We start from the raw sequence: 26871 nt of genomic DNA on the forward strand, positions 1-26871 counted from the left end.
ATCCAGTAGATGGTCATCTATTTATATTTGAAACTGTGATTTCTCCAAAAGATAAAGTTTGGCTATACAAACTTGGTTGTAGCTATTTGTTAAAACTCTCTCTAAAAAAAATTAACATGACTACATATTTTGAAAATCTAATCGTCGGATTGCATGTTTTTTATGTCCTTAACACCCTTATCAAATTTCATATCAATTAAATGTTATTTATTATTCAATCCATAAACTTATTTTATACATAATCTTATACTACAAAAACTTGAAATTCAAACATTTGATTAATAACATAGTTATTGATCTTTTATCTTTTGGAATTTTTACAAGCATGGAGGATATAAAAAGAAAATATAATCCAATGATAAATTTTTCTAAATCCACATTCAATAAAAAGATATTGAGTAGAGTTGTAGCTAAACTAAGTTTATAGCGAAACTTTGTAATTTTCTTTTCTAAAACATTTGTTTATGGACTTTTCTTTGCCATAGTTCTGAATTTCTATTACAAGCTTTTCGGTCACACAGTTTTTCTTCATGATGAAAAATCCTATTACTACCATCAAATTTGTCACTATAGTAAATTATGAAAAGAATGAAAAATTTTAGATACCTAGGGGTGTGTTTGGATACTGCTTATTTTGTTAAAATTAAAAAATTATTACTGAAAGTACTGTAGATAAAAGTAAAAGTTAGTTGAAATAGTACAATAGGCTCATGAATTGTATCAAAAAATGCAGTGGGATGTATGAATAGTAACAAAAATAAGCTAAATAATGAAATAATTTTAATTTATAATTCTTTCCCAAAAGCATGCCAAGTATTGCACTTCCTATTAATTATTAAGTTATTAACCCTATTGCCTTGTTGTTTTAGTTTTTTTTTTAAGTACAAAATTTAATTACAAAATTGGTTAAAATCTAAGGTTATAACCTTATTTAGTAAAATAAATATTACTACATATTTTGAAAATCAACCGTTGAATTGCATGTTCTTTACGCTCTTAACACACATGTTAAATTTTGTGTCAATCATATATTATTTATTATATGATCTATATGCTTATATTTTATACATAATTTTAAACTACAAAAAATTACAATTTAAACACTTTATTGATGACATAATAATTGATTTTTAATTTTATAAAAATTTTATAAATATAAAGGATATAAGAAAAAGATATTGATGACATAATAATTGATTTTTAATTTTATAAAAATTTTATAAATATAAAGGATATAAGAAAAAGATGTGATCTAATCGTGAATTTATTAAAATTCATATTTAATAAAAAGATATTAAGTGAAACTATACTTTTAAGATTATAATCTTATTTTATTTTTACCTCTCTTGGAGTTTGTGCTGCAGTGTGCAGAAGATATCAGTGAAGTTACTGTATGGAAAATTATTGAGAAGTCAGTGGATGGAAACTTGTTCTTTTTTCTTTTTCCTTATCTTTTCATTTTTGACTTGTTGTACGTTCTTTGGTCCACATTCAGTGGATTGTGATTCATCCTTGGACCGACCCCAAAAGAAAAATATCTAGACCCACTGACCTAGTGCATTGTACATTTTGGACCCAAGCTATGTCACTAATTTACATCCCCACAGAGAATCATCATATTACCAGAAGGAAATTATCCAGCGTCTTCACAAGTCACAACTTCGAGTTGGATTGAAATTTAGTACAAATACAACACCAGGTGATGAGATTAAATTTAATGGTGTGTCCAATGCCTTGACTATTAATGAGTACAGTAAGAAAGAGAAGCAGGCACATTGACATGAGGACACAATTAGTGAAACTTTGGTGGCTAGGGGCAATTCTCATAACAAGTCAAAGTAGGATAAGAGCGCGCGCGCGCACACACACACACATATATATATATATATATATATATATAAATTTAACGGAGCCATCGACAAAATTTTTAGAAAAGATGAGTGTGCCTATTGTCCAAGGGAAATTGGAGAAAATCTCCCTTTTGTCCCTATGTTGAAGTAAGGTAGGGCCGTTTGCTTTAGTTGCTCAACCACCCCTTAGCCTGGTGCTCGGGGGGGACCTAGCAGGGCATAGCTAGCGGCATAGGAGCTGACTCGGTGCTGCACTAGAGTAATCCAATATATGGTTTCACACGTTCATTTCCAATACTAATCGTAAAACACTATTGAGCAACAAGATGTTGAGGTCCATGTTTTTGAAAAATAGAACAAGATGGATTTGAAGGCAGATTTTAGCAAAGTAGTGATGTAATTTTTAGTGGGCATGACCTTTACCTTTTGGGTAGAGATTTTTTATTTTTATTATATATTTTTTGAAGAATCTTGTGAAGTGATTTTAGAAGGCATGGGTTGCTTGACCCCTACCTCTTGCCACCTCAATTCACACTCAACTCAAAGATCAAAAGTTGCAGTAAGCTTAACTAATAAAACTTTTTTTTTTTTTTTTTTCAATTTTGAGGTTCAATCCTCGATTATATCAAAAACCAATTGGTGTATTGACTTAATTATAAAAAGCAATTATCATAGAATGGATTCCATATGTTTAAAATGCTACCTTCTCCACACAAAAAAAAAAAAAAAAAAAAAAAAAAAATCTTCAGTAAATCAATAGCCCAAAATCTTCAATAATTACGACTGATGAACACTTCTAAATTTAAAATATTTCAACAATCGTACAAAAAACATGTTTGACATTTATTAAAAACTTGCTACTCTGCTAAAGCTCTTTGCCCACACTTTCTCTTCATAGACTGATCGTTGACTTTGTGTCATATTACATTTTTTACTCAAATCAATTTAGTTTCCTTTCTAACTTTTTGCATGGATTGCAAATTTAGGGTATATTTTCCAATTTAAGGCTTTTCAATGGTTTTAAAAAGAAAATGTTTTTCATATAATTGTTTTAATAACAATAAATATTGATAATCTTTAGTGCTAGTCAAGCTACAAAAAAAAAAGGTCTTTTTTTTAAACTAATTTTTAAGATCATAATCAAACACAAAAATGAGTCAATTTCGTTGAAACAACGGACTGTTATTTGAAAAATCTAAATCATACAAACAAAAATGAAAATAAAATAGGCTAAAGTTTGAGTGTACTATTTATAAATTAGCTAAGCAAACACAAAATATTACCACCTAAGACTTAATTGTTTTGAAAAAAAAAAATTCTGTTTATTTTTTGGCCTTTGTTGTAATGAAATTTTTTTATCAACGAGATATATATATACACACACACTAGTCCCATCACAAATGCATTGCACGTGCGATTAAGTTCTTTTTTATTTTTTTTTATCTATCTAAAAAAATATATAAAATAATTGTGAGTATTTTTTAAACAATGTTTAAAAATGAGATAAAATAATGTCCATATTTTTTGAATCTTTCTCTACGTGAGAGTTGATAAAAGTTTGAAACTTTGCATTTAAAATAAATTTTGGTATTTTTCTTTTGAGAAACAAAATTTGGTAATTTAGAGAGAAAAGAAAAAACCTAAAATTTAAGAACTTTTTAAAAAATAGTAAATTACCCTTTTAATCCGTTTGTATTTTAAAATTTCAAATTATTTAACTAAAAAATATGACTATTTTAAAAAGTTTAAAAATTTGTGTGAAGATATATATATATATATATATATATATATTTTGTGGCAATAAACAAAAAAATAATCCAAAAGAAGTGGTTCTTACCAGGATTGATGCTGTTCCGAGCAGAACATTATCCTGGATAAGCATATCCTTACTTTATATATTCAAGTGTCTTGCTCTTTTTTAGACTATTTTCTCTGAAACTCTGACCCTCTTGAAAACCCAAGTTTTGGTATGCAAAATTTCCAACTTTTCCTTGTTCTGATTAATGGATGGGTTTCGTTTATTTTTTTTATGGGTGTTTTGTTTTTGTCTATGTTTGGGTTCTAAGAAGATGAAAGAAAAGAAAAGAAAAGTTAGAGTTTCTGTGTTTTTGGTTTACTTGATGACAAATTATCAGCTTGACTGAGAGAATATGCTGTGAATTATGGAAGGCTTAGGATTCAATATTGAGTTTTCTTTTGCTATATTTTCACAGTAACCAATGGACCTTTTGTGGTTGTTATATTGCTCATTGTTTCTAATGTGGGTCGTCTTTGTATCTAATTCAGCATTGGAGTTCTATCCAAATGAAAGATATGGCTGCTGCCAGGAAGAGATGGGAAGCTCTGGTGTTTTGAATCCCAAAGTAACAGCATTTACGTCTTTCTTTTGGGCCTGGAGTAGATGGGTTAGTAAGGAAACTAAATGTTGTTTTTGCTAACTGAGCACTTTGGTTTTTAAGGATTGCAATGTCTTGATTTAAGAGAACTATGGTTTTGATCACTAGCATGAACCTGCCTAAAATTGAATTTATTGGGTCTGCTTATAATTGAAGTCACCATTAATTAAGTGGTGGTTCGGTAATCTATAGACTATATCACATTGCTTGGGAAGATTCCAATAGATAGCAAAATTAACAAGTGAAAGAAAATGGGATAATCTGGATTCTCGCTAAAAATGTGTTGACTTTAGCATGTGCTGGCATGTAGAAATGAACATAAAAGATGATATATGTCACCATGTCAGTATTGTCAAACAATCGCTCAGGAAGTTCATAGGCAATGCCCTTCTCATCTGAACAAGGCACCACATGTATAGGTAGACTGTAGTATTTTCAGAAATGATTTTCGATTATAATGAAATTTAATGATAATTACTAAGAAGATTGTTTAGATACTCATTTTTTAAATTAATTATTAAGAATCTTGGACCAGACATTTATTTGCAAATCATTGGTTGTTAAGAGTTCATGAAAGGTATGAGTGCTTTGACATGTATGATCTCTAAGATTAATATTTCAGTTCTTTGGGGCTTCACTTGACATTCTGACTCTATATCCATTGTAAAAGAGGTTGAGCAAGATGAATAATTTGAGATTTGTAAAGACCCCTTTGTCTTTCTTGGGCCATATCTTGGCCAATGAGGCCTAACTTTGCAGCCATCATTTAGATAAATTGATTATGCTGATCTTTGTATCAATTACAGCTTATTCACTTTGAGGTGATCAAAGCACCTCTTTCCAAATGAATTCAAATTGCAAGGCTCAGGAACATGTTTTTACTGTTTTCCATAGGTCAGGGAAGAAAAAGTGAAAGTTCCTACACCTGGGGAAGCTGGGTATGCAATTCAGCTATCTAACAAAACCCCACCTGATGTTCATCCCTCTACTGAACACAAAATGGTGGACAGGTCTACTCTCACTTTTTGTTTTTGAATATTATTTTTGGCTCAATGCTTATCAGTTCCACATAAACATGCAATATCATTCAACAAATTTTATGCGTTTTATAGTTTATTTGGTGATTGTTGTGATAGCTTGCAATAGTGGTAAAGACCATATATTGCCCGCATCTTATCCAATTATTGTGGTAGATTAATTAGTCTCATGTAAATATTTCTCATTGCTAAACTGGTTCTCTCAATTTTTTACTCTTGTACTATGTTCTATTCCTTTTTCCTTTTCTTAGGACATTATTACAAAGAATAATGTCTCTACCATGACTCCTGAATTATCATTTCCTTTTCCCTCTTTTGATGGCATGGGTTAAAGGCTCAACCTGTATTCCAATCTTTGATGTTGATAACAAGCTTGACGCTGGAACTCAGTTGCGACATATCACAACTTTTGTGATGGGTATCGAACAACTATTTCTATCCTGCCTTCCATACTTGATTTTGGTTTTAATGCATCAGTAGTAAAGGATCACATCATGAATACTTATATATATAAAAAAAAAGGATCACATCATGAATGGTCATTGATTAACATCAATATAATGTCTCACTTGCATCAAGATAGCAGTAATTGTGGTGTTTGGAGGCTTGTATGACATGGAATATGCCATATTTGACTATAATGAAAACGTAGTTCCTTTGAAACTTTTTTTGGGTTTTAATAAAATAGGGAACCTTTCAAAAGAATATCCCTTTGGAGTCACCTCAAACTAGTAAGACTTATGGGTAACTGACCCCATCTGCCAAAACTAGGTGCCAAGTAATCTAGGTGCGTTCACCCTTGATGGGTTTAGCATTTTATGCTCATGCCCAAGAGACTCCTTTGAATTATTAGGATAAGTTTCCTTGGAGGCATGGACTTTGTATGTATTATGTTTCGTTATTCTCAGAAAATCATTACATTCACGAATATATAACAAAGATTTTATGTTGTCTGCTTTATTATGTCTCCCAACTTTTCACACAGGCCCTGCTTATTCTTGTATTGTGTGAATATATATAATAGTATATTTAGAATTGAATGTGTGGAATTGACGGGACTGTTTGAAATTCAAGGAATGTCCGAATAACGCTAAACCATTGGCTGAAAAGGCTTTTAGTAATGGTGATAGAAGTTAATTTCTTAGCCTATGAAGATTGCACTAGTCAATGCTTATATTTTCTTCACAAAAACTATCTTATGGAGAGATCTTAGCGATCCATTAAAGCCATAGAGGCTGAGTCATCACTGAGCATGAAACACTAATATAAGGGATAAGCAAGTATAATGTATACTTCCAGTTTTGCAGATTTTTATTTATTTATTTATTTTTTTATGAATTCAATTCAGTTGTAAACCATGTGATCTCTCTGCAGACAGTGGCTGTCCCTTGGTCAGGTTCTATATTACTTACCTCTGTTGCTTGTTTAGGTTTGAATTCATGTTCTTGGAATAACATGAATTCCAACCTAAACAAGCAACAGAGGTAAGTCATTTAGAACTTGACTAGATGTTGAATAACATGAATTCCAACCTAAACAAGCAACAGAGGTAAGTCATTTAGAACTTGACTAGATGTTGAAGAATCATACTTGAATATAATAATGGGTGTAACAAACAGAATGTTGTATGCTATTTCATCACCTCTCATTCTGGACTATATTACACTGGCAGATCTCTATAGCTGCTTGTGAACTAATGTATAATGCTGGAGAGGAAGTATTTGTTATGAGTGGTCGAGGGACTTCTTTTTTATAATGATTCTATTTCACGTTCTTTCTTATTTTTATGATTAGTAATAAATTCCCTTTTCTTTCTTATTGCTTTCTGTCGATCAAAGATGAATTGGTGAATAATATAATGAGTTTCATCTTGTGTGGTGCAGGATCTTATGACTTTTCAGAGAAGGTCCTCAACCTTTTAAACTTTGTGGAATTGGCAGGGGCTTTGAATTTCTTGGGTAACAATCTAATCTATTTTTTTTCCTATAGAAAAATATAATAAAAGGAGAAAAATAAATTGACTGAGACTTCTTGTTTTATTTTTTATTCAAATGGAAAAATATATAATTCAGTGCTATAGATCAATAAAATATAAGGCATTGTTTGTACTTGGTGTCTGTTTCTGTGCTTAGTGTTATATATTTTGTTCATAACCAATCCCAAGCCCAGGAAAAGGAGGAGGGTAGTGGTAGGTTGACGGCCAGCTCTATTATTATGCATTAAAGCATGCATGCTAGTTGCCCAATTCACAATCTCACCAAGCATTCTACCAAACCAGAAGATGATGCCAACACTAGCCTTTGCTGATTTATTGTACTCACTTTGAACCATGAAAAGCTAGGGCTTGTCTTGTTGCTGGTTGGAACGCAAATGACTTATTGAATTAAAGTCCATGACTTGGCGACTGTGTCCTCATTTCCTTGTGCCAATTAGATTTATCTCAAAAAGCACCTCCTCCCTCCATTAGAGTGGAGTGGAATGAAGGTGTGTTTGTGGGTTGAAGATCTAATGATTGCGGGTGTTAGCTTACCAAAGTGTCTACATTTCTTCATCGAGTACATCTTTAGCTTGGAAGACAATAAGTGCTTGACTTCATTTTTGATTATTATTTTCTGTAACACAATTAAATTCTTTATCCTTACGTGATTAACATATACTACCGTGTGAATTGATGGAATTGTTTAGGCCTTTAGGTTCATATGCAGATGCAAGCTCAATAATTACCAGTTTCCTTATTTCACTAAGTCTAGGACACAAATTTTTCATAAGTTAACACGATCTATTATGATTGATGCATAATAAAGTAATGTCCACATAAAATTGAAGTTTCATTATCAAGCTCACATCTTGGCACCTTAACAAATTTGAAAAAAAAATTGTCCTTAGTATTGCTCTCGTTTCAAATGTAGAAAATGCATTATAGGAGATTAAGGCAAGACATCAGATATTTTTATTCCATAATACCTTGTGGGCTACCTCCCCTGCTTGCTCTAACATATTGATTAGGAAAGTCAATATCTATTTCTTCTCCTGTTTGGCAGAGTACTTTGTTTTTCTCCTCTTTTGGCATGGATGAACAGATGACTAAATCTTTGGATTATCATTTGCATGATCCAAGGGAAAGCGTGGTTTGGCAATCACAATCAGATCAGCTATCCTATGCATTGTGATGCCAAAAACCTCTGTCATATCTAAATCTTTAGCTGTAATACCGGGGGGAAGCTCCCAATCAAAGCTGTGGAGAAGTTGAGCCAGAGCAAGCTCAATACTTGCTGTTCCAAATGTGATAGCTGGGCAGCTTCTTCTACCGGCACCAAAAGGTATCAGCTCAAAATTCTGTCCCTTGAAATCAACAGTGCTACCCATAAATCTTTCTGGTTCAAATACATACGGATTTTCCCAAGATTCTGGGTCTCTCCCTATTGCCCAAGCATTGACAAAAAACCGTGTTTTGGCTGGGATATTGTAGCCGTCAATGTTCACTTCTTCCATGGATTCTCTTGGGACTAATACTGGAGCAGGAGGATGCAATCGAAAGATCTCTTTGATGAGAGCTTTCATATAGTGTAGCTGAGGCAGATCACTCTCCAAAACAGCTCTTCTCTCCCCAACAATGCTTCGGACTTCAGCTTGTGCCCTTTGCAGGACTTTAGGGTTCATGATAAGTTCTGTCATTCCCCAGTCAAGGGTGATGAAAGTTGTATCAGTTCCTGCAGCAAACATATCCTGCAATTGCAGTAACAATACTAATCAGTGTAACATGCGTGCTAAGACTTTCCAATAAGTCTTAAATCACAAAATTATTTTACAATTAGTGAAGTGACATGTTATGGTTGGTGCTAATATGTAAAAGTGATTTCTCCTATGACAACATGTGATGTCAGTAATTTATGAATAAGATAAGACTGAAGTAGCATTTTGTGATTGGTGCTAATAAAAGTAACGAGTTCATATGGAAGTGATATTGCTTCAATTACAAGTAGGTTGGATGTTGTGAAATTTTTTATCTAACATTACCCAAAACTATTCAACAGCAATTTGTAAGTTGGGACTTTATGGCTATGAAGAGTAAGTGTTCACTGACCAAGATGATGGCTTTAATATTATCCGTGGTGAGTGGCATTTCATCAGAGCCATCCTTCTGTATATCGAGTAAAACATCCACAAGATCCTTATTCTCCTCTTTTTCTCTATTGGGATTTGCATGCTCAGTCAGCAGCTGGTCAAAGAGTTTATCAAAGCGTTGAAAAGTACTCTGAAGTCTTGATTTCATGCCTGTTAAGCTGTGTATAAACTCCATCGAAGGGAAGAAATCTCCTATGCTAAATCCCCCAAGCAAAACTTGATACTCCTCAAGCATCTTTTGGAAGCCATGACGATCATATTCTCCTCCTGCTGAGAAATCCCTCCCAAATGCAACCCTGCAAAGGACATCATTTGCATATAGTCCAAGCATCTTGGTTAGATTGGTGGTGCTGGGATATGATTCAGCAACTCTACATACCAAACGTGCTACTTCTTCTTCTCTAACAAAGCTATATGATTGAACCCTTTTGGCACTTAGTAGTTCAAGTATGCATATTTTTCTAATATGCCTCCAATATGCACCATATGGGGAAAATACAACATCAGTGCAATCATAGAAGAGGTGCTTGGCTGAAAAGATTTGTGGACGGCTTGACAGTGCTAGATCATGGGTTTTCATTACTTCCTTGGCTAGTCTAGCTGAGGAAACCACAACTGTTGGGACCTCACCAAGTTGAAGGTACATGATTGGTCCAAACTTTTGAGCAAGACACTGGAGAGAGAGATGAGGCATGTTGCCAAGTTGGTGAAGATTACCAATGATAGGTAGCTTTGGAGGATTTGGTGGGAGATTGAATTTTCTTTTTCCTGATTTCAACTTCAAGAAAATATTCAGCAACACCACTAGGAAAATGGATGCGATGAGTAAGAAGGGTTGGAAGCTCTCCTTTAGCCATGCAAGAAAAGCCATTGGAGTCTTAATGGATATAAAAGCAAGTGTATGATTCCTCTTATTCTATAGATAGTGATCTATTTATATTTGCAACTGTGCTTTCTCAATAACATTTGTTCATGGACTTTTCTCTGCCATAGTTCTAATTTACAATTACTTTTTTATTTATAAAAAAATAAATAAAATAAATTTATTTTTATTTTTTGTGTGTGTGTTAAAGTTTTGCTTTCCCACTTAAGCTTTGAAGACGATTCTTCTCCAGATATTTGTGATAAAATTTCAGCAACAGCACAGGCCAATACTGGTGGCTCATAATTTTGCATTAAAAACAAAAATACTTAATACTTATAATCTTTGCAAATTACGAAGAGGGTTATGAAAAATTGGTTAATAAGTCTAATAACTATTGAGGTGATAGATTGAGATTGATGTATAATAATAGTGATGTGATGATCTTATGTGTAAGTGAAGTACTAATTATGATTTATCAACAAGTTCTAAAAAAAATTATGAAATTTGTTGTCTCAAATATTGTTGATGGTTGATTTTGTATTTGTAACAGAAATTCTTCCTATTTATCCTTGTAGCATGATCTATAGTTTATTATACTTCTCTAGGATTTTGTGTTGCAGAAAATTAAGTAAAACAAAAAGTTTAGAAACACGCACTTTGACACAACTTAGACACATGACAAGTGATAATATGATTACTTTTCACTGAGTTCAGTGGTGGGCTGTGTGTACACATCAACAAATGTCCAAATTGTATGAAATCCTAAGAAGAAAATGAGTAAGTTGGAGAGAATTTAGTGGGTAGAAAGTAGAAACCTAACTCTTTTTTCTTTCTCCTTATTTGTTTTCTTTCGTTATCTTTGGCTCAGTCAATAAATCAATGGTCCATCCTTGGATCCCCCAAAGAAAAAAAAAAAGATTCTATATCTGATTGGCCTTCCTTTGGAAATTAGCGGAACAAACTTTCCATGCCAATTTCTACCATTCCACTTAACCATGATGTGATCAAGATGGAAAATTATCCAAGTATTTCTCCAATATTATTGAGGGTACTATTTCATACCGATAAATACAAAGAACCTAATATAAAAACTATCTTTTTTCGCATCTTTTTTGAAATTTATGTCCAATTTTTATAATAAACAAGTTGATTTTATTATTGTGAATTATCACATAAGGTGTATTTCAAAAATCCCAAATAATACCTCGATCAAGATTGTAAATAATATGCAAAAGAAAGAAATTTGAGTAATAGACTCCCATTTTGAAGGAAGGAGTCGAAAAGTACTTTAGTTGAGATTGACAAACGTTCAGCAATTTCACTAAAAGAACTTTTGAAAACAGCTTTTTCAAGGCAAAAGTTGAAATTTTGAGATTTTAAGACTACAACTCACATTTTATGGTGTATTAAATCGAGATGTTTAAAACACTATTTACTGTAACTAGGGCTTAAAGATTCCTCTCATATTACTCATTGTATTATTTACTATTTATCAATTATTCTATATAATATGCTATAACTGATTGACTGATACTTTCACATAGACCCCTCAATTTTTGTCCACCCTTCATGGCCAGCGATGGGATAGAATTGGCAAACTGTGGTATAAAGTTTATGGTCTTAAATTTTTTTGTAGAATCATACACGACTTGGGGGCCATGGTCCTTGTCTAGTTACAGAGGACAGTTCAACATGGATGATTCATTTTTTTTCCAGATGGGGTGGCTTCTCTTTGACTGATGACAAAATATCATTGTTAATTAAGGATACTGATAGAACAATAATGAAAGCTATCTCGAAGAAGATTTTTCTAGACACATACAGTGATGCCAACTTGTTAGGCTGCAACAATGTTAAGACTTTATCAAATAACACAACTTTTATTATAATTTATGCACATTTAACTAGTTGTGTCTATCTTCTTTCGTAAAAAAAAAAAAGAAAAAAAGAAAAAAAAAAAGAGTTGTGAATTTATATGGATCCACTATTTTTTATTTTTTTATTATTATTATTTTTTTTTCGTTTATTTACAAATTCATTATATGAAAAAATTGTGGCTAAACATTGTGTTGACTTATAGTGGCACTAACATTTTTCGGTATATGACTATGCCAAATTGCCAATCATATTTAATTTAATGAAATTAGGCTACGGACTAAAATTCCCGATTGAATAAACTCTACAATTTTAGTATTTTATTGAGTTTGAAAATTAGCTTTTCCAAGGAAAGAAGTTGGAAGTAAGGTATCTATCAATCTCTTTTCACACCTCATAAAAGAAGTAATTTTGTGTAATAAGTATGGCATTTATCGGTTATATGAGGGCATTCACATTGAACCCTTTTGAATTGATGTAAAATAGCACCATAGTTAAACATCACGGTACAAAAGAAATCTTACACTCGAATGTCCATCATTATTATTATTATTATTTTTAAAAGAACTGAAAAATAAAGTATTGTAACTTATTGTATATCTTCCATCCTCTCTCTGTCTCTCTGTCTCTAGCATGGGGTGTCACTTACAATGACAGATTCGTGTAGTTGCAATAGTTGTTAGCTGAGGGGATTTGGATCTAGTGCAATAACACCATACAGTACCACTCTATGTGAGATGTACAAGTTAATTAGATAATTTTCTTTAAAAAATTATTTATTTATTTTTACATTATCAATTTTTACATCTTACATGAAGGTGGTAATTGCATGGCACAATCTATATATTACTAAAAGTTGAAGCGTAGCGTTTAATGCTGCTGTGCTCACGTTGAGCCACGTCAGCGTCCACGTCATTATCTTTTTTCTTTCCATTTTTTTATAATTTTTTATAATATTTTTTTATTTCATATTTACACTTCTCCAACCTTTCTCCCTCCCTTACTTTTTCATCTCCCCAATAATTCTCCAACCTTTCTCCTTCTCTCATTCTCTCACCTTCTCATCTCCCCACTACCCTCTACATTAATATCATTCTTCATCTTTGCGTTCAATTTCCTCTATTTTTGTCTCTTCTTATTCACACTCTCTTACTATAAATTTGTCACTATCTCTTTCATTCTATGCATAGTTTTCCCTTAAAAAAAAAAAAAGTTCTCTCTCTATTTATCTCTCTCTCTCTCTCTCTCTCTCTCTCTCTCTCTCTCACACACACACACACACAATTTTTGAGTGGATTTTTATTTTTTATTTTTCTTACATCTTCATTTTAGGTTGGTAATTTTTTATATTCTTTAATCTACTTTAGGTTAATGCGATTTAGTTTTTTTTTTTTTTTTTCTTCTCTCTCTTTGATTGTTAAATGTTATCCTATTGCGTTATAAAGGATTAAATATAAAAATATAATATTATTCTACTACATAGCATGATTTGGATAATTTAATTTGGTAGTTACTGTAATTTGATTGCATGATTTTTATAGTGCTCAATTTAGATGTTAAACTATGAGACTTTAATCATTTTTGTTTATTTTTTAATCCTTTGTAGTGGACAAAGTACTCTTAATAGTGTTTGAAGTACTCTATAATGCAGTTTATTTAGAGAAAAGCAAAGGTTGGCTAAACAAAAGTTATTGGATGAGAGACAAATTTTATCTTTCACAATTTTACTTTAATTATTATTGTTATTATTTTATAACAATGCATATATAGAAATTTAATTCTTAGATTTTGCTAATAATTGATTATTTGATAATATGTTTTAGGTGGAAGAAATTATAATTTCCGCAAAGAAAATAACCTTAGTAGATTATAAATAACAAATTGTTTTCCTAATTGGTCCAATTAATCATAGTTAAGTTTTATTAATTTTTTTAATTACTTTTTTTAGTGTTTTGGATTGTAGGCAGAAAAAATAAGTTTGAGAAAGTTTATTTAAAACTAAAAGAATAATTTCCAAATTTTATATTGTTTTTAATGATTCACAAAATGTTATAAATAACTTTTATTAAAAAATAAATATTTTCGTTAAATTGCCTTTTGAATTTCTGAGAAAAATTGTATTTTTTTTTTTTTCATTTTAGTACAACAAAAATTATTAAATTTATGATTTATGATTGTTCCTATATTACATTTATGATTATTCTTATAATAAATAAAAATAATTACAAAATATATTACTCTTTATTAAATTAGTTTAAATTGTATAAAAAAATTAATAAAACCATCATAAAAATAAGGGATAATTACACATAACCCACCTGTGGTTAGGGCGAAAATCACTTTGCCTACTCGTAGTTTGAAAAGTATTACTTAACTCACCTGTGGTATGTTTCCGTCAATCTCCGTAACCCACCTCAAGCCCAGCCGTTACAAAAATACCTCTTAACACCAAAACACAACATAACACGAATCAAAACACCCAAAACTTAGAAACTTTTCAAGAGAGAGACTTGTGGTGAGATCAACGTGTTCTTCGTGGTTTTTATATCTCTTTTTCAGCCTGTCCTGGCTCGGTGGTTTCATCTCATCACGGTGGTTCTGGCTCTCCATAAGTGGTTACAAATTTTCTCGCCATTAATGAGTTGTGGCTCTCCATTTGGTGGTTTTGTGTCACCATTTGTGGGTTTTGTTGGTTTCTGCATTTGGGTGTGCTTTATTTTTTTTGGCAGAAATCACGATGGCCAGTGGTTATGGGTTCACAATAGAGAGAAAAGAAATATAGAAGTTTTCCCCATTGCCTCCCTCAACCCTTTGGCTAACTCCTCGAATTTAAAAAAAAAAAAGAAAAAAAAAGATTGGAAACCAAAAAGCATAACATAAACTACATTTGGGAACCATTAACAACATAAACTGCTGCCAGCACCACCATCACCACCACCACTACCTTCACCTCTCCCACCAGAACCTCCATAGCCACCCGACCCACCATTTGAAACTGTAGAAACTAGAAAATGATCAAAACCCAGTTACAGTTACCACTTTTTGATTTTGTTTCTCTTGCATTTTTGCTTTATTTTTTGTTTTGGGAGGAGAGAGACATAAAGTTTGAGCCACCGTGACGACATAAAACCACCAGGCCGGGAAAGGCTAAAAAAGAGATCTAAAAACCACGAAGAACACATTGATCTCACCACAAGTCTCTCTCTTGAAAAGTTTCTGAGTTTTGGGTGTTTTGATTCGCGTTATGTTGTGTTTTGGTGTTAAGAGGTGTTTTTGTAACGGCTGGGCTTGAGGTGGGTTACGGAGATTGACGGAAACATACCACAGGTGGGTTAAGTGATACTTTTCAAACCACGGGTAGGCAAAGTGATTTTCGCCCTAACCACAGGTGGGTTATGTGTAATTATCCCTAAAAATAATTATTATGCGCAACGTGCAAGTTCGCGGCTAGTTATCCTAATTATTGCACAAGATCTCAATCCGATCGAGAGTTGCTAGATGTGGGTGGCCTAGGGTGAGACTTGAGAGAATTGGACATTGGGGATTGTGGGAAAATATATAAAGAAGAATTATATTTTAGAATATTTTAATAGAATGTCTTATAAATGAAGAGTGGGATACATATTTTACTAGAGAAATTGATTCTTGAAAAAAAAAAAAAAAAAAAAAAATCAGACGTGAATGTCAACACTCATGTACAGAGAGCAACACCGAAAGGAAGCTCTCTCTGTTACAAGCTAATCAACACTCATGTACACATTACACAAATGTCACATAGCAAGTAACCACTCGTGGACACCTTAATTTGCTTACCTACGCCTAAGTTACCACTCAAAGCAAAGTACGCTAGTCTCGCACCCACAAAGAAAGCTTCTCCCAAAGCAAGCAAATTACCACATATATATAAGCAAGAATTTGGTTTGCTTACTAGTAATTACCACATATATATTAATTTAACAAACTTCTTGATTCATCGTATTTATACTAGTAATAATTAAGTTGGTTTACTTACTTTAAGAGTGTCACAAAATAAGATACTGTTCATGTGTATGTATACAATATACACACAGTACACAATTTTGTTCATTGTAGATTTGTTTTATTTATCAAAAAGATATTGTTGATTCGGCTTATTAGAAAAAACAATACAATATTGTGTTTAAATCTTCATTGTTAAAGCAAAAGTCCCATCACCACTATCGGGCTCTCGAATCTTATCGATCTTATTATTTCCTTAGCAATCCCGACACCAAATCGTATAGATGACAATGTTAATTCATCAGCAGCATCAAAAGGAATATCAGAACCCAAAAAATCCTCACCGACCGAAGAATCCTCCTCTCTCTAGCTGCTACAGCTCCAAATCCTCACAAAATCAAGAAGATCCCAATGATTCCTCCACTCTTGACTCGTTAAAAAGATCCCAATGATTTCTCTACTATCACTTGATGTGGTTTCAATGTGTCCACGCACACTCAAAAGCTTTTTTTTTATTTATTAAAAAATAAAAATAAAATACTCATGGGTCATGTGGACGATTCTCTCCCTTGCCCTCAAAAAAATAAAAATAATATATATATATATATATATATACACACACTATTAACAAATGTTAGAATCCCAATAGAGAGAGAGGGTTTAGCATAAGCTGGTTTTTCTTATTCATGTCCTTACTCATTGCTTGATTACACTTATATCCATATTCCGATTGTTAATGCAATCACACCAACTAACAGGTCTAACAGCTTAACAACTTGCTTTACCCGTAACTAACTTCTAATAACTATCTTTAACTGTCTAAAGCACACACAACAATTCTAATTTGTTACAATGAGCTAATTACACTTGTTGCTGACAAGGCCAGTGAGTTGGACTCTTAACATACTCCCCTCCTTTAAAGAACCTTGCCCACAAGGTGAGGGTATTGATTCTGTAACTGGTGTAGTGATTCCCAAGTAGCATCTTCAGTGGTGGTGCCATGCCATTGAACCAAAACTTCAGTTATAATCCTATTCCTTAGCTGCTTAGATCTCTGCTGCAACACAGCTATAGGCTTAGGTGACAAAAGACCTTCTGCATCAATAGGAGGAAGAGTAGGCACAGGAGAAGTATGTTGGCCCAATTTGGGTTTGAGCAATGAAAGATGGAATACAGGATACAACTTAGACTCTGGAGGAAGGTCCAATTGATAAGCAAACTGGTCAATCTTCTTAATCACCTTAAAAAGGGACATACAATTTGGGAGACAACTTCCAACTCTTTTGATGGGTCAAAGACTGTTGCCTATAAGGCTGAAGTCTTAAGTAAACCCAATCCCCCACTTCAAACGATGTCTCACTCCTGTGTTTATCAGCTTGAAAGTTCATTCTCTCTTGAGCAATGATTAGATTCTGCTTCAACACTTTTAGAATTTGAGCTCTAGTGCTCATATAAGACTCCATAGCCTTAGCCTTAGTTAAGCCAAGAATGTAATCAATGAGCTTGGGAGGAGGAATGCCTTAAAGAGTCTCATAAGGTCTAAGTTTGATGGCAGTGTGAAAATTGGTATTGAACCAAAATTCTACTAAAGCCAACCATTCACTCTACCTCTGTGACTAATAAAGGATCTCAAATATTGTTCTAGGCATCTATTTACAACTTTTGTCTGACCATCTGACTAAGGGTAGTAGGCAAAGGACATAGCCAACGTAGTACCTTGTAATTTGAACAGCTCAATCCAGAAGGTGGAAGTAAATGTGGCATCTCTATCACTCGCTATGCTTTCTGGGCATACCATGAAGCTTAAACACCTGCTGCATAAAGAATGTAAAAAAAAAAAAATTGAAGACTATTTGCATTCTTGAGTAGGCATGAAATATGCGTATTTGTATGAGTCACTGTATCATGCAATTTCAAGTTTGCAAACACATATGATATGATTGAATCACTATACTGCTTTGTCTTTCTATTTTGATTATAAAATAGAATACTAAAGATTACAATTTTTTGGAAGGAAAATTATTGAATTTTTTTTTGATACATTGATAGTTGGGGTGAGGTGATTTTAATCCTAAGTGTTTTTGATAAAAATACCAGAATGTGCCCACTAATTGAGCTCTCTTAGCAAAAATTATTGAAATATTAGAGGAAATTAATAAAAAGTGGCATTGCACATTGTGCAGGAACTTAGATAGTTTTTAGTAATTGACAAAGGTGAATAATCAACCGCGATCAACCTGATCTACAATAAATAGCAACTGTAGCTATTTAATTTTGGTCTCCTAAATTTCTCAAAATACTTGATGCAATTAAATGTCTCAAAAATAAAATTTTACCGAAAAGTCCCCAAAAACCGAGTTTTAATTGAAAATTTGACCATCCAATTAGAGCAAGAACGGTTCCATGATAAAGGGCAAATTATCTTCAATTTGACAATTCGTGGGTATAATCGGGATAGAATTTAGTCAGATATTGTCAAAATGTAGAAAAAGTTAGTTATTCCTTTAGGAAACTTGCTGAATTTTATCTAAAATATATTTTGACAGTTTAATGTAAAACGGATTCAGGTGATTTTAAATATGAGTATTATTCTAATAGGTTTGGCTTACTTTCAGTACTTTTTCAACTGAAAATATTATTTTGTTTTAAATATACAATAATAAGTAGTAGTAAGTTTTAATCTCTACATTTTATTTAGTTAATGGAAGATGTGGCAGTTTCTCATTAAAACAAAAGGAAATTCTATTTAAAAAAGAATTGAAAGTAAGCCAAACTCTATTCTGATTATCTCGATACACATGTTTTTAACATCCATTAAATTGCATCCATATTTATCGAAGGAAATTGTCTAATCTTTCTTGGAATACATGTTGCTATTTTTATTGGGTACACCTTCATCTAAGTTATTCTTTGTATTTTATTAGAACTAGATGCAGACTCATGTGATGCAATTTAATTTCATGATTTATTTATTTTTGTTAAGTAATGTTATAATTATTTTCTAATTTTATTATTTTTTAACAAAGTATAGTTGATACAATATATTAAGTTGTCTAAATTAAGAAATCTATATATATATATGTGGGGTCCAATAATTTATGGCCCTGACCCATTTTTTACATTGGGACCCAAGGCCCTAGCCGAGGAAGTGTGTAGCCGAGGATAGGTACTAAAAGTCCAAATAATCGTGAGACACAGCCGAGGATGATTCTGTCCTCGGCATATCTGAGACTCCCCTGGAAGGAGGGGCAAAAGCGGTCTAGGAACAGTTTGGGAAAAAATCTAAAATATCTATGTCAATAGAGAATGAGACGCTGGATAGTACAACGACCAAGGACAAAGGGAAGGCTGCCATTACTGACATTCAAAACTCTGCACCTGACAGAGTCATACTTTTCAACTTTTTCAACCTCCCCCAACCACTCTAGGTATGGGTTGATAGGACAAGTATCAGTCCTGGAAAGTCGAACTTACACGTGGACGTTGAATGAGGAATACAAGCCAATATAAAAGGGGAAGTAAGCGGTCTAGAAAAGTGGCTGGGAAAAATGGCCAAAACCAGAGTCTCCCAGCCCGCCTCTAGGAGAAAAACTTCTAGAGCGAACACGATTTATTTATGTATGAACACCACGGAATACCACGGTCTGGTGACCAAGGTCTAGCCTTTCAAACCCACGCTCTATAAGTGATATTGTTTGGGCCTTTTTACGTGCGGACCCAACGTTGTTATGGGTCGTTACAAATCGTGTCCTTACAATTGGCGCCGTTTGTAGGAAAAACTTGTGTGTTGGCACAGGCGGTAGGTCGAGACAATCCCCTTGTCATTTCTAAACAGCCGGTTGTATTGTTCTAGCGTAAAGTTCCACTAGGGGCTATGTTTCTTTACTAGGGGCTGCGCTTCGTAGCGTCAGCAGCACGGATGGTTCTAGGGGCTTGGCCGAGGAGCTAATTCCCCTTAAACCAAGGTCCCGTGCCATAACCGAGAGGTTAATTCCCCCAACTACTTATCAAAATCAAGTTTTGGACAGAACCAAGGTATTGCATGGTCCTCGGACTCAAACCTATGGGGAAACCAACTACTTATAAAAATCAAGTTTTGGATAGAATCAAGGTATTGCATGGTCCTCGGACTCAAACCTATGGGGAAACCAACTACTCATAAAAATCAAGTTTTGGACAGAACCAAGGTATTGCATGGTCCTCGGACTCAAACCTATGGGGAAACCAACTACTTATTAAAATCAAGTTTTGGACAGAACCAAGGTATTGCATGGTCTTCGGACTCAAACCTATGGGGAAACCAACTACTCATAAAAATCAAGTTTTGGACAGAACCAAGGTATTGCATGGTCCTCGGACTCAAACCTATGGGAAAACCAACTACTCATAAAAATCAAGTTTTGGACAGAACCAAGGTATTGCATGGTCCTCGGACTCAAACCTATGGGGAAACCAACTACTTATCAAAATCAAGTTTTGGACAGAACCAAGGTATTGCATGGTCCTCGGACTCAAACCTATGGGGAAACCAACTACTCATCAAAATCAAGTTTTGGACAGAACCAAGGTATTGCATGGTCCTCGGACTCAAACCTATGGGGGACAGAACCAACTCAAACTTATGGGGAAATCAAGTTTTGGACAGAACCAAGGTATTGCATGGTCCTCGGACTCAAACCTATGGGGAAACCAACTACTTATCAAAATCAAGTTTTGGACAGAACCAAGGTATTGCATGGTCCTCGGACTCAAACCTATGGGGAAACCAACTACTCATAAAAATCAAGTTTTGGACAGAACCAAGGTATTGCATGGTCCTCGGACTCAAACCTATGGGGAAATCAACTACTCATTAAAATCAAGTTTTGGACAGAACCAAGGTATTGCATGGTCCTCGGATTCAAACCTATGGGGAAACCAACTACTTATCAAAATCAAGTTTTGGACAGAACCAAGGTATTGCATGGTCCTCGGACTCAAACCTATGGGGAAACCAACTACTTATCAAAATCAAGTTTTGAACAGAACCAATGTATTGCAAACTCAAACCTATCAACTACTCATCAAAATCAAGTTTTGGACAGAACCAAGGTATTGCAAACTCAAACCTATGGGGAAACCAACTACTCATCAAAATCAAGTTTTGGACAGAACCAAGGTATTGCATGGTCCTCGGACTCAAACCTATGGGGAAACCAACTACTCATCAAAATCAAGTTTTGGACAGAACCAAGGTATTGCATGGTCCTCGGACTCAAACCTATGGGGAAACCAACTACTCATCAAAATCAAGTTTTGGACAGAACCAAGTTATTGCATGGTCCTCGGACTCAAACCTATGGGGAAATCAACTACTCATCAAAATCAAGTTTTTGACAGAATCAAGGTATTGCATGGTCCTCGGATTCAAACCTATGGGGAAACCAACTACTTATCAAAATCAAGTTTGGACAGAACCAAGGTATTGCATGGTCCTCGGACTCAAACTTATAGGGAAACTAACTACTTAAGAAAATTCTAAGTCGCTCAGTCCTCGGACCAAATACCAGAAAAGGTTAAGGCTGTGAAGGTTATTAGGAAAATGGCGAAACGCCTTATTACTCAGCGACCTGCAGGGGCTATTCATTTTTGGGTTACATATCCTCGGATGATTACTTTTTGCATAGCACCGAGCATTCAGCCATCACCTCATTCAGTTTGGGGCATACAACCTTTTTTCAGGTCGGTCTTATTATGCAAGATAGCTTCAATAAGTTCATAAAATCATCTTTTTTCTTAGTAAGGGTTTCGTCCCTAAGTATCATTTTTTCAGGTTGGCATTATTATGCCAGACAGCTCTAATAAGCTCATATTAACATATTTTTCTTTTTGCTTAGTAAGGGTTTCTGCCCTAAGTATCATTTGTTCAGATCGGCATTATTGTGTTAGATAGTTTCAACAAGTGCAAAGTGAGGTCTTTTTATTAACAAGGATTTCGGCCCTAAGTATCGTTTAGAATACAAAAAAAAGAAAAGAAAAAAAAGGAAGTCATGTGGTAATACTTCTATTCACGGGATAATCATTTCAGAAAGAAGAGGTAGAATATACAAAATAAAGCAGTATTGACTTTTATTAATATAAAAAGGTATTACAGCGTACAATGAAGGGCTTAAACAAGCCTATACGGAAAACGAATTGCAAAAACAAAAAAAAAAAAACAACAACAATAAACAGACAAATGACCAGAAATCTTTTTAAGTTCTGCTCCGAAATCTTTCCAAATTCTGCCCCAGTAGCACCCATATTGAGAGGAGGACCTTCTTTGATGGATGAGGAGAAGAAGTGGAAGAAGTAAAAGCACCAGGATGGATTTGGTGATGAGAAAGAAGAAGAAGGGGAGGCAAAAGGAGACACCAGTGAAGGAAGAGAGGAGGAAGCAGGGACACTTAGTCCCTGCCTCAGCCCTGACTCCTAACACGCTGGTGACATATTAGCTATGCTCGTAAGAGAGTAGTTGGTACTGATAATGGGTGACCCAGGCTCAGTTGCACCAAAAGTTTGACGCGACGAGCCCCTGCTTCGGATTTTGGCTGAAGGAAGGATGAGAAGTATCTTGAGTCTCGGCCATCCCTGCCCTGACCGAGCCATTTTAAGTTTCAGAAGAACATGGCGTTTCTGGGAAGGGTATGGTCCTTTCATTCCCACTCCTATTTCGAACGTATCACAATTCAAGGGGTAAACTGGCGGATAAAGGAAAATCTGGGGGAGGCTAAGGGTTTCAGACTTTAAAAAGGATTAAAAGGTCTTTGGGTAAGAGAAGTAACCTCTTACTTTTCTTCTTATATGAAGGGCAAAACAGGAGGCATTCAATCTATCCACATTTCCAAGAAAATCTGTAAACGAGAATATACCCACTCCACTTCCCCACGCAGTCAATAACCGTCGAAATTAAATGGCCTCGTAAAGGGAAGTCATTAAAGGCGCGTTTCGGGTAATGAAATGACAGGAATGCATCGTGAATGAATTCAGAGGAATGTCTCATAGTTTGAAGTCCGGAGCGTTTCCGGGATAGATGAGGGACACCAACATTAATGGAGGGCAGAGCTAAACGAGTCGTAATAAAGGCTTGGCATTACCAAAACCCTCCTCTCTAACTAAGAGGTCGGACAGCAGGATTTTGAGGGGTTATTGTGGGGTCCAATAATTTGTGGCCCTGGCCCATTTTTTACATTGGGGCCGAAGGCCCTAGCCGAGGAAGTGTGTAGCCGAGGATAGGTACTAAAAGTCCAAATAATCGTGAGACACAGCCGATGATGATTCTGTCCTCGGCATATCCGAGGTTCCCCTGGAAGGAGGGGCAAAAGCGGTCTAGGAACAGTTTGGGAAAAAATCTAAAATATCTATGTCAATAGAGAATGAGATGCTGGATAGTATAACGACCAAGGACAAAGGGAAGGCTGCCATTACTGCCATTCAAAACTCTGCACCTGACAGAGCCATACTTTTCAACTTTTTCAACCTCCCCCAACCACTCTAGGTATGGGTTGATGGGACAAGTATCAGTCCTGGAAAGTCGAACCTACACGTGGACGTTGGATGAGGAATACAAGCCAATATAAAAGGGGAAGTAAGCGGTCTAGAAAAGTGGCTGGGAAAAATGGCCAAAACCAGAGCCTCCCAGCCCGCCTCCAAGAGAAAGACTCCTAGAGCGAACACGATTTATTTATGTATGAATACCATGGAATACCACGGTCTGGTGACCAAGGTCTAGCCTTTCAAACCCATGCTCTATAAGTGATATTGTTTGGGCCTTTTTACGTGCGGACCCAACGTTGTTATGGGTCGTTACAAATCGTGTCCTTACAATATATATTTTAAAATAAAATTGAAAGTGTTTTAAATTTTACAATTTTTTTTTTTGAAGGAAACGTAATAAATTTTACATTCAATTATTATATAAGACAGGATATTTTGTAAATAATATAATGTATGATTGAAATTTGTTTATAGTGCTCCTTACAAATGGTTCATTCTCTATATATCTTGAATGATCTAAGAGGAAGCAAATATAAATAAATCCATCACTTATATTAGAAAATAAAAAACAAGACTTTAATAAGAAAATAAAAATATATTTTATCAAAATCTACCAACATTACGCTCAGAATGTGATATAATTGTTAATGAAACAATTCATCTTTCTACACAAAAAAATCTCCTCCCAAAGCATCACCGATTTGGACTAAATTGGAAGGAAGATGTTGATATGACTCAACAGGAGTGTAGAAATAATAAAATATTACGTTTTAGCTTTTATATATCATATAGATGATCATATCAATCTTTATCAGAATATGCATGCAATGTTTTGGGTAATTTCATTCATTTTTTTTAATCATATTATTGAGGAACTTGTCTCAATTTTATTTATTGACTTGGTTAATCATTGTTAAAATTTTACTGTCCGTATGCATTGCAACCCTTGCCTTAATGAGAATTTGCTAGCTCTAATTGAAGCCACATAAAGATCCAAGATTTTGCCCACATTTATTTTGCATAAAAAAGAAAAAAAAGAGCCACCATATATCACAAATTTTTTCCTTGGCAATTGTGCTTTATAAAATATAAAGCCAGTTACATTGATATTTGTTAAGGTTTACTATGAGAGTTATGTAATGTCACAAGATGCTAATTTGAAAAGTTTTATACTTCAACATTTTAACTAAGTTATTATGCATTATTGCTATGAAATTGTTTATGATATAACTCAAATTTTTAATGTTGGTGGAAAATCATTTGAAATGGATTGTATTGGGGAAATAAAAAAAATATATACAAGTGTCTTTTGTTCTTGGTCTCCTCATTCGTTAAACCTTTGACGAAGTAATTTATGATGATTCTAGTATCATTATTATGATCATATGTTAGATATCTATCATTGTAATATAAAGCATCTGTATTTTGCTGCCTGCAACTCTCAACTCTTTCTTGATCAGGGAATTGCTAATCTTGAATGTCAACAGATTATTTTGCGTTTGAACAGGCAGAGGCTAATTAACTTTTACTCTCCTGAGCCAAAGAAAAATTTGCTCCTTCCGGCCCATAGGTTCATATGCAGAGGCTAGCTCACGGATTATGGTACATCTTATTTCAATATACAAAATGCATTATATGAAATTAAAACATTAGAGATTTTTATTCCATAATACCTTGTGGGCTACCTCCACTGCTTGCTCTAACTTCTTGATCAGGAAGAGTACGCTGTCTTTCTCCCCTTTAGGCATGGATAAACAGAGCGTGGTGCATGACTATGTCTTTGGATTATCATTTGCATGGTCTAAGGGAAAGCGAGGTTTTGCAATCACAATCAGATTAGCTATCCTGTGCATTGTAATGCCAAAAACCTCAGTCATATCTAAATCTTTAGCTGTAACACCAGGGGGAAGCTCCCAATCAAAGCCGTGGAGAAGTTGAGCCAGAGCTAGCTCAATATTTGCTGTTCCGAATGTGATAGCTGGGCAGCTTCTTCTACCAGCACCAAAAGGAATGAGCTAGAAATGCTGTCCCTTGAAGTCAATTGGGCTATCCATAAATCTTTCTGGTTCAAATATGTCTGGATTTTCCCAACATTCTAAATCTCTCCCTACTGCTCAGGCATTAACAAGAAAACGAGTTTTGGCTGGAATATCGTACCCATCTATGTTCACGTCTTTCATGGATTCTCTTGGGAGTAATCGATACAGCTTTCATGTAGTGCATCTGTGGCAGATCACTCTCAAAAACTACTTTTCTGTCTCCAACGATGCTTCTTACTTCAACTTGTGCTTTTTCCATGACTTTGGGGTTCATGATAAGTTCTGTCATTCCCTAGTCAAGGGTGATGAAAGTAGTATCAGTTCCTGCAGCAGACATATCCTGCAGCAATGATACTATTTAGTGTAATTTTCATGCTAAAACTTAGCAATAAGTTGATGGATACAATAACTTTCACAATTTTTTTTTCAGAACCACTAAGGTGGCCAAAATAGTAATAAATCCACCTGAGAGAGAGAGAGAGAGAGAGAGATTACAATTTTTGTTGTAGAAGAATATGGAATAAATGAGAGAGGTGCATATATGAGAAGTAATTGGAAATTTATAGAAAAGAAGAAGGAGAGAAAAAGTAAAAAAATGGAGATGAATTTGGAGGAAGAGTAATGGTAACTTGTAGAATTATGGGAAAGAAGAATTGTTGGAAGAATTATAAGATTATTAAAGTTAATTACTAAGCCTTTACTATAGACAAAGTTTAGTTACAAAATTGGTTGTATATTAAAGCTAAAAACTCACTCAATAAAATAAATATTACAACATATTTTGAAAATCTAACTGTTAAATATCATGTTCTTACACTCTTAATACACATCTCAAATGTTGTGTCAATCGAATATTATTTACTATATAATCTATAAGCTTAAATTTTGTGCATAATTTTAAATTACAAAATCTTACAATTTAAAAAATTTATTAATGACATAGCTATTGATCTTTAATTTTCTTGAAATTTTGCAAGCATAGAGGATATAAGAAGAAGATGTAATCCAATGGTGGATTTGTCAAAAATCACCTCCAATAAAAAGATATTAAGAAAGTTTGTAGTCTAAGATTACAACTAATTTTGTAGCTAAATTTTGTCTCTTTACTATTATATATTGTATAAATATTAATATTTCTATATATTTAATATTATAGAAAGAAAGGAAAATTTGTTTTAAAAAAGGATGATG

At 34.0% G+C, this 26871-nt stretch overlaps 2 protein-coding genes and 1 long non-coding RNA gene across 10 annotated transcripts; 1 reads left to right on the top strand and 2 right to left on the bottom strand.

The window, feature by feature from the left end:
• The first annotated feature begins 3685 nt into the window (after positions 1-3685).
• On the top strand, positions 3686-9402 carry LOC115963373. 8 transcript variants are annotated; one of them, XR_004085803.1, is made up of 5 exons: positions 3686-3817; positions 4137-4255; positions 5141-6832; positions 7167-7241; positions 8325-8447. It is a non-coding gene; the product is annotated as an uncharacterized LOC115963373 (long non-coding RNA). The 8 variants fall into 8 exon arrangements; XR_004085804.1 differs by having other exon boundaries at positions 5141-5256; positions 5618-7241; XR_004085808.1 differs by having other exon boundaries at positions 5141-5256; positions 6658-7241.
• Positions 8091-10425, bottom strand: LOC115963372 (cytochrome P450 71A1-like). The gene is made up of 2 exons (XM_031082341.1): positions 9368-10425; positions 8091-9009 (listed from the first exon to the last, which is right to left on the bottom strand). Exons 1-2 carry the CDS (start codon positions 10277-10279, stop codon positions 8368-8370), a joined length of 1554 nt encoding a protein of 517 aa, XP_030938201.1. The 5' UTR covers positions 10280-10425; the 3' UTR covers positions 8091-8367.
• A 6617-nt stretch (positions 10426-17042) lies between these two features.
• On the bottom strand, positions 17043-25389 carry LOC115964263. The gene is made up of 2 exons (XM_031083611.1): positions 25315-25389; positions 17043-17366 (listed from the first exon to the last, which is right to left on the bottom strand). Exons 1-2 carry the CDS (start codon positions 25387-25389, stop codon positions 17043-17045), a joined length of 399 nt encoding a protein of 132 aa, XP_030939471.1.
• Between the last annotated feature and the right edge of the window lie 1482 nt (positions 25390-26871).

This window comes from Quercus lobata, chromosome 10 (genome assembly GCF_001633185.2).
Source record: "Quercus lobata isolate SW786 chromosome 10, ValleyOak3.0 Primary Assembly, whole genome shotgun sequence".
Classification (NCBI taxonomy): domain Eukaryota; kingdom Viridiplantae; phylum Streptophyta; class Magnoliopsida; order Fagales; family Fagaceae; genus Quercus; species Quercus lobata.

Excerpts from the sequence above, each read along its gene's own strand:
- LOC115963372 (XM_031082341.1), bottom strand. The coding sequence starts at position 10,279 with ATGGCTTTTCTTGCATGGCTAAAGGAGAGCTTCCAACCCTTCTTACTC. Across the intron at positions 9,010-9,367 it reads ATATTAAAGCCATCATCTTG|GATATGTTTGCTGCAGGAAC; the intron begins GTCAGTGAACAC and ends CTGCAATTGCAG.
- LOC115964263 (XM_031083611.1), bottom strand. The coding sequence starts at position 25,389 with ATGCCTAAAGGGGAGAAAGACAGCGTACTCTTCCTGATCAAGAAGTTA. Across the intron at positions 17,367-25,314 it reads CAGTGGAGGTAGCCCACAAG|GTGATTAAGAAGATTGACCA; the intron begins GTATTATGGAAT and ends TCCCTTTTTAAG.